Below are 8,290 nucleotides of genomic sequence, written 5' to 3' on the forward strand. Positions count from 1 at the left end.
GTGCCTGGTGGCATTCACACCTCAAAACAGGCTCTCCTCCTCTCAAAGCAGAAAGGGAAGACTCAAAGGGGTGCTTTGCTCAAGGCCACAGCCCCCAACCAGCAGGTGGAGAGTCCGTGATTCAAACCCAGGCAGACAGACGCCCTGCTGAGCTCAGTGGTTTCACGAGTAGCCAGTTTTATCGGGCTTTTATTCCAGTCCCTATTAGGTCACCAACATTTCCTCACACTATTCAACTCGTCCAGGAGCCCCAGATCTTAGTGGCGGGATGACTATTCCAGTGAGGACGATCAGGACAAGGGACACCGGCAAAAAGGAATGGGGGTCTGGGTGTGGCTCCAGAGCCCTCAAGGTGGGGCAGCTAGCTCAGACCTTCCCGGGTCAGGACCCCTCCAGCACAGCCCTGGCCCTGCTGAAACCAGGGTCGGCACCTGTCCTGAGCTTGCTCGGGATTCCCAGTCGGGTGAGCCTCAGGGAGTTCATCTCCGTCCCAGCGGCCAAAACTGTAAGCAGATGACCTGAGGGCTTGAAGCAGCCATACTCTGGCCTCTGTGGAGGCAGCCAGTCTGGAAGAGACAAGAATGAATCGAGGCAGAGAGGAAAAAAAAAACTCCTGCGGGGCTGGAGCCTCTGGTGCTGGGTGCCCCCGAGCCACAGCCCCACTGCTATCTTGGAATCTGAGCAAATTTCTCTGTTTCCTTAAACTACTTCAAGTTGGCTTCCCGCCCTGTGGACCCAAGAGAATCTCCAGAGACCTGCCTTGACAGGATGCAGCCTGGACTGCCCCTCCTGACAGAGTGCTTTGTCATGACTAGACTCAGCTGTAAATACCAGAAAACCCCCAAGTCAGATAGCCTAGACCAGACAGAAATTTAATTCGCTTTTACATAAATGGGGTCTGGAGATAGGGTGCCCAGGGCTAATGTGACACTTCATAATCCCGGGGACCCAGCCTCCTTTCATACTATTGCTATCATCTTCAGTCTATAACTTGTGGCCCAAGATGGCTGCTGGAGCTCCAGCCATCATATCTACATTCCAGTCAGTAGTGAAAAGGAAGAAGGGGTTGGGAAAACTGTTTTTTAAGGGCAACGCCTGGAAGTCCCATACACCACTTTTACTTCTATTGGTCAAAATGTAATCACAGGGCCACAGCTCAGCGGAACACAGACAACGTCCTTCTTGCTGGGCTCCAAACGTGTCCAGTTACAATTTGTGTTACTGAGGAAGGACGGGGCACGAATATCAGAGGACTCTCTTCCAAAACCGTATTCCTTCTGCAGAGGTGGAGGGCATCCGGAACCGTCAGCCCCTGAGGCCCTCTAAATTGAGAAGTTTCCCGACAGCTGTTTGGAGAACGGATTCCACCCAAAAGAAACCACCAGCAGTGGGCCAGTGGATGTAGCTCACCTGGGGCAGGTGGCAGCTGGGGAGCTCGCACAAGGCCAAGGATCCCCTGCTAAGTCCTTCTCTCCTGTCTTGTTAATCTTCTGCTAGAGGCCAGCCTTGTCAGTTCAGAGAGAGAGAGAGAGAGAGAGAGAGAGAGAGAGAGAGAGAGAAACCACCCCAGTCCCACCCAGGGGCAAAGTCCCTTCCTGACTGGCTGGGAGCCGGCAACTAATCTATAATCCGGTCTCGCCATGTGGCAGCCACAGTGAGGGTTTACCCGTGATCGCCAGGAGCTGTACGTGAGGTGGCGCCCTGATCTCCAGCAGCCCCCCAGAGATGGAAAGCCCAACCCCCAACCTGCGTGGATGAGCGCCCATGCCCTCACCCGCAACGTCCAGGGCTCACGCAGAGCACATCCAATGGAGCTCTGCAAGGCAGGGCCATCCCGGTCCACCCCTTCACGGGGTGAGAAGAGAGGGAGTAGAAGAACTAGATTGAGAACTTGTGTCCCCGCATCAGCTTCCGGAGAAGAGCGCGGTGAGGTGGCACAGGACGGGGCGGCATCATAACAAAAGCTGGACACGTCGCAGCTACAGTAACAGGGTCACGGCCAAGCGACAGGAAGAATCTGGTGGCAATGGGAGGATGGACTGGAGACACAGGGATAGGAGGACGAGCTGGGGGCCTGAGCTTCCGGGAGAAGAACAGAGGGTGTCCTGACCCGTGGGGCACTCCCGGGACTATGAGCACTAACCAGTCCCTTGGCCACATTTGTTAGTGGTCTGACCAGTTCTCTACGGAAGAGGAATTGGGGGGGGGGGGTAGAGAGTGGAAATCATCAGGTAGCTTTCGGACACCCAGACAAAAGGGGAAGGGTGTTCCAGGCCAAGGGAACAGCAGGGGCAAAGGCAGGGCTGTGCCCCTCTCGTGGTGTCCCTAAAGCATCAGGCAGGCGCACGGCTAGGAGAACTGCCTTTTGGAAGGCATCTTTGTAAAAGATTATGAAAGAGAGATCTCTCTCTCTCTCTCCCTCTCTTCTCTCTGCCCCTCTCCTACTTGCACTCTCTTCCTCAATCAATCAATCAACAAACAAACTTAAAAAGAAAGTAAAGCATCTCAGTAATTTTTTACGTTGACTATATATTGAAATGACAATGGTTGGGATACAGTGCGTTAAATAAAACAGATTATTAAAATTAAGTCTGCCTTGGCACAAAAACAGACACATAGACCAATGGAATAGAATAGAAACCCCAGAACTAGACCCACAAACGTATGGCCAACTCATCTTTGACAAAGCAGGAAAGAACATCCAATGGAAAAAAGACAGTCTCTTTAACAAATGGTGCTGGGAGAACTGGACAGCAACATGCAGAAGGTTGAAACTAGACCACTTTCTCACACCATTCACAAAAATAAACTCAAAGTGGATAAAGGACCTGAATGGGAGACAGGAAACCATCAAAACCTTAGAGGAGAAAGCAGGAAAAGACCTCTCTGACCTCAGCCGTAGCAATCTCTTACTCGACACATCCCCAAAGGCAAGGGAATTAAAAGCAAAAGTGAATTACTGGGACCTTATGAAGATAAAAAGCTTCTGCACAGCAAAGGAAACAACCAACAAAACTAAAAGGCAACCAACGGAATGGGAAAAGATATTTGCAAATGACATATCGGACAAAGGGCTAGTATCCAAAACCTATAAGGAGCTCACCAAACTCCACACCCGAAAAGCAAATAACCCAGTGAAGAAATGGGCAGAAAACATGAATAGACACTTCTCTAAAGAAGACATCCGGATGGCCAACAGGCACATGAAAAGGTGTTCAGCGTCGCTCCTTATCAGGGAAATACAAATCAAAACCACACTCAGATATCACCTCACGCCAGTCAGAGTGGCCAAAATGAACAAATCAGGAGACTATAGATGCTGGAGAGGATGTGGAGAAACAGGAACCCTCTTGCACTGTTGGTGGGAATGCAAATTGGTGCAGCCGCTCTGGAAAGCAGTGTGGAGGTTCCTCAGAAAATTAAAAAATAGACCTACCCTATGACCCAGCAATAGCACTGCTAGGAATTTATCCAAGGGACACAGGAGTACTGATGCATAGGGGCACTTGTACCCCAATGTTCATAGCAGCACTCTCAACAATAGCCAAATTATGGAAAGAGCCTAAATGTCCATCAACTGATGAATGGATAAAGAAATTGTGGTTTATATACACTATGGAATACTACGTGGCAATGAGAAAAAATGAAATATGGCCTTTTGCAGCAACGTGGATGGAACTGGAGAGTGTGATGCTAAGTGAAATAAGCCATACAGAGAAAGACAGATACCATATGGTTTCACTCTGACGTGGATCCTGAGAAACTGAACAGGAACCCATGGGGGAGGGGAAGGAAAAAAAAAAAAAAAGAGGTTAGAGTGGGAGAGAGCCAAAGCATAAGAGACTGTTGAGAACTGAGAGCAAACTGAGGGTTGATGGGGGGTGGGAGGGAGGAGAGGGTGGGTGATGGGTATTGAGGAGGGCACCTTTTGGGATGAGCACTGGGTGTTGTATGGAAACCAATTTGACAATAAATTTCATATAAAAATAAAAAAAATAATAAAAAAAAAGAAAAATAAATAAAATAAAATAAAATTAAGTCTGCCTGTTTCTTTTGTGGTTTTGATCCCAAATTTATTTAACTACGGAACCGTTTCTTTTTTTCAAGGGGGAACTCGTACTCTACGGCACAGAGGATGGAGATGTATCTTAAGTTGTAAAAACTCCATGATTCAATTCGTAAATTTCTGAGGCAAGACCTTCACGGAAATAGTCTCTTACCAACGAGGCTTTCCTCGTTCTTTTTCAGAAGCAAGCTTCCCTCTTTCCGAGCATGCGCTTGCCATGACAACGTGATTTGGCGATGTGCCCGTCTCTAAGACTGTCGGGCTCTGCTGACTGCCCAAGTGTGCGCAGATTTTCAAAGTCCCCGTGATCAGGGCCTGTTCTTTTCAAAAAACTGGTCTCCATACTGTCATCTTTACGTTTATGCCTGTACTTCAGCTCTGTTTTTTTGTTTTGTTTTGTTTTTAATTTTATCTATCTTTCCCCGAACTTCAAAGTTTGGTACGTGGCCCTTCTACCAACTTTCCCTGGCAGTTCTGGTCTGCTCTGATCTTTTTACAAACTCCATTGTTCCCACTTCATGATTTTTTTTTAATTTATTTACTTTTGAGAGAGAGAGTGTGAGCAGAGGAGGGGCAGAGAGAGAAGGAGACACAGAATCCAAAGCAGGCTCCAGGCTCTGAGCTGTCAGCACCGAGCCCGAGGCGGGGCTCGAACTCACAAACCGTGAGATCGTGACCTGAGCCGAAGTCGGACGCTTAACCGACTGAGCCACCCAGGCGCCCCAGTCCACTTTATTATTTAATTTTTTTAATGTTTTACTTATTTTTGAGACAGAGAGAAACAGCATGAGTGGGGAAGGGGCAGAGAGAGAGGGAGACACAGAATCCCAAGCAGGCTCCAGGCTCTGAGCTGTCAGCACAGAACCCGAGGTGGGGCTCGGACCCATGAACCATGAGATCATGATCTGAGCCGAAGTTGGATGCTTAACCGACTGAGCCACCCAGGTGCCCCAATTATTATCACTTTAGAATCATCAGTGGAGGGGTGTCCAGGTGGCTCAGCCAGCTGGACATCTGACTTCGGCTCAGGTCATGATCTTGTGGTTCGTGAGTTTGAGCCCCGCGTCGGGCTCTGTGCTGACAGCTCAGCGCCTGGAGCCTGTTTCGGATTCTGTGTCTCCCTCTCTCTCTGCCCCTCCCCTGCTCATTCTCTGATTCTCTCTTTCAAAAATAAACATTAAAAAAAAATCATCCTTGGGGCTTCTGCCCCCCAAATGCACAACCCTTAGACCCACCCTTGAAAGATGATTTAGTGGGTCTAGTATGGAGCCCAGCTACCTGTACGTTCACAAAGCTCTGATGATTCTGATACCCAGGAGTGAAAATTAGCTCTCTGACGTATAATACACTGCTTATACCAATCAATTAGGTATGTGCTCAGAGCTTCCTGTGGGTCCCTGCCTGGGGCTTTGGGATGCACGGCTGAACACAGCAGTACCCTTACTCTTGGTCATCCAGAGTAGCTGCGGAGGCATTCCCTCAACTAAACGTGATGGGCACCACGAAAGCAGAAATACCGCCCCCAGGGGGGGGGGGGGGGGCGGTCAGTGGAGCCTTATCAAAGGGGCTGTAGAGGAACTTGAGGTAGATTTTGCCTGCTAAATAATTGGGGGTTGTGGGGTGGCCACATATGGAGCACACGCCTCCATGTACCCTGGCAGAAAGTCACCATGGAAAGGTGAACAAAAGTTAGAATACAAAGGACTTCAAATACCAGGCAAAAGATGTCACCCGTTTCCTCTGGACAATAGAAAATAATTCAAGGAAGAAGCGGTCAATGGAGTTGTTGTTTTCTAGCATTGACTCATAGGCTAGAAGTCTCTAGGAGTATGAATCTCTGTGAGCACCCGTACATTTTTCTGAAGTGTGTCACATACCCTAACGGTAACCCCAATCTACCCCCTAAGCCCTAAACCCTAACCGTCTGGAGAGGTCTTTGAACTGCACTATATCAAGCACATACCAGTCACCCTAACCCTCACCCTAGATCTGAGAAAGTGGGTTCCTAAACACACGATAAAAAATACACACACACACACACACACACACACACATATGAGAAGCCTAGTTATTCTGAAAACCCCAAATATTTGAAAATTGGTAATATTTCTGGGGCACCTGGGTGGCTCAGTCGGTTAAGCGGCCGACACTTGGTTTCAGCTCAGGTCATGATCTTGCGGTTGATGAGATCAAGCCCTGGATCCGGCTCCACGCTGACAACTCAGAGCCTGCTTCGCATGCACTGTCTCTGCCCCTCCCGCACTCCCCTCTCTCAAAATAAACTTGAAAACAAAAAAAATGAATTGGTAATAGTTCTGAGAATGGTGTGAGAGTAGAGATAAAAACACAAGAACCAACTGAATATCTATTTTAAAAGCATTTAGAGCCCCCAATCCCCGCCTTACTTCATCTTGGTGGATGCCTGCCAGGCGCAGGCTCACCCCAGCAGAAGTCTGAGGTTTTGTACATCGGAGCACTGGAGAGGGCTCAAACTGCAGATGCCAGGCAAATACCCTTCTCTTAACCCTAACTCTAACCCTAGAAAAGACGGGGGAAGATGATGTGGTGTGTGTGTGTTCGTATATATATATATACACATATATATAAATATAAAAAAAAGAGGGAGGGAGGGAGGCAAACCATAAGAGACTCTTAAAAACTGAGAATTGGGGCGCCTGGGTGGCGCAGTCGGTTAAGCGTCCGACTTCAGCCAGGTCACGATCTCGCGAGATCTTGCGTGATCTCGCGTGAGTTCGAGCCCCGCGTCGGGCTCTGGGCTGATGGCTCAGAGCCTGGAGCCTGTTTCTGATTCTGTGTCTCCCTCTCTCTCTGCCCCTCCCCTGTTCATGCTCTGTCTCTCTCTGTCCCAAAAATAAATAAACGTTGAAAAAAAAAAATTAAAAAAAAAAAAAAAACTGAGAATAAACTGAGGGTTGATAGGGAGTGGAAGGGAGGGGAGGGTGGCTGATGGGCACTGAGGAGGGCACCTGTTGGGATGAGCACTGGGTGTTGTATGGAAACCAATTTCACAATAAATTCCAAGTTAAAAAAATAAAAACAAATATATATACACTCATATTTATATATTTATATATATATGTATATATACACATATATATGGAAACCAATTTCACAATAAATTTCACAATATACACATATATATATGGAAACCAATTTCACAATAAATTCCAAGTTAAAAAAATAAAAACAAATATATATACATACTCATATTTATATATTTATATATATGTATATATACATATATATATGGAAACCAATTTCACAATAAATTCCAAGTTAAAAAAATAAAAATATATATATACTCATATTTATATATTTATATATATAGTATACATACATATATATATGGAAACCCATTTCACAATAAATTCCAAGTTAAAAAAAATAAATATACATATACTCATATTTATATATTTATATATATGTGTATATATACACACATATATATGTGTATATATATATAAATATAAGTATGCATATATGCAGGATAAGTCAGCCATAAAAAAGAATGAAATCTTGCCATTTGCGACCACGTGGACGGAGCTAGAGAGTATTATGCTAAGTCAGAAAAAGACAAATACCATACTATTTCACTCCGATGTGGAACTTAAGAGAACAACTAGCAAAGGGAAAGAAAAAGAAAGAGACAAAACAAGAAACAGACTCAACTATAGAAAACCGACGGTTACCAGAAAGGGGGGGGGGGGGTTGGGTGAGATTGGTGATGGAGATTAAGGAGGGCACTTGTCACGATCAGTGCCAGGTGATGTGTGGAATTGTTGAATCACTACATTGCACACCTGAAACTAACATGACACTGTATGGTAACTAACGTGAACTTAAGTAAAAACTTAAAAAGAAACTGTGTCAAGGCAATCCACTTTTGGTAAGGAACACTAAAATCAGTGACTCTCCAGATATATAAGGATATTGTAGTCTCGCCTCGTTTCTCTTTAGTGAATAGCTCATAATGCCCAAGTTTCAAGGAACAGTTTTCAAGGATTCTCACAATTCAATATATATTGGTTACATCTGGTTTCAATACAGCTACTAATCCAAAGCCACCAAACGACGGCCACCTGAAATCAGTATTAAGTCAGCAGTGCCAAACAGGTGAAAATAACCTGTTATCCTGTCTTTCTGCCTTTTTTTTTATTATTATTTTTAACGTTTATTTTTATTTTTGAGACAGAGAGAGAGACA

At 45.9% G+C, this 8,290-nt stretch overlaps 1 protein-coding gene across 1 annotated transcript in view; it reads left to right on the top strand.

The window, feature by feature from the left end:
- Positions 1–268: 268 nt before the first annotated feature.
- The window catches only part of IGSF23 (immunoglobulin superfamily member 23), a 23,523-nt gene continuing 15,501 nt past the window's right edge, over positions 269–8,290 (top strand). Inside the window, 1 exon segment of the mRNA XM_040457920.1 lies at positions 269–505. Within this exon segment, the coding sequence (XP_040313854.1) occupies positions 269–505 (237 nt within the window).

Source organism: Herpailurus yagouaroundi, unplaced genomic scaffold, assembly GCF_014898765.1.
Source record: "Herpailurus yagouaroundi ecotype Mexico unplaced genomic scaffold, PumYag 220, whole genome shotgun sequence".
NCBI lineage: Eukaryota > Metazoa > Chordata > Mammalia > Carnivora > Felidae > Herpailurus > Herpailurus yagouaroundi.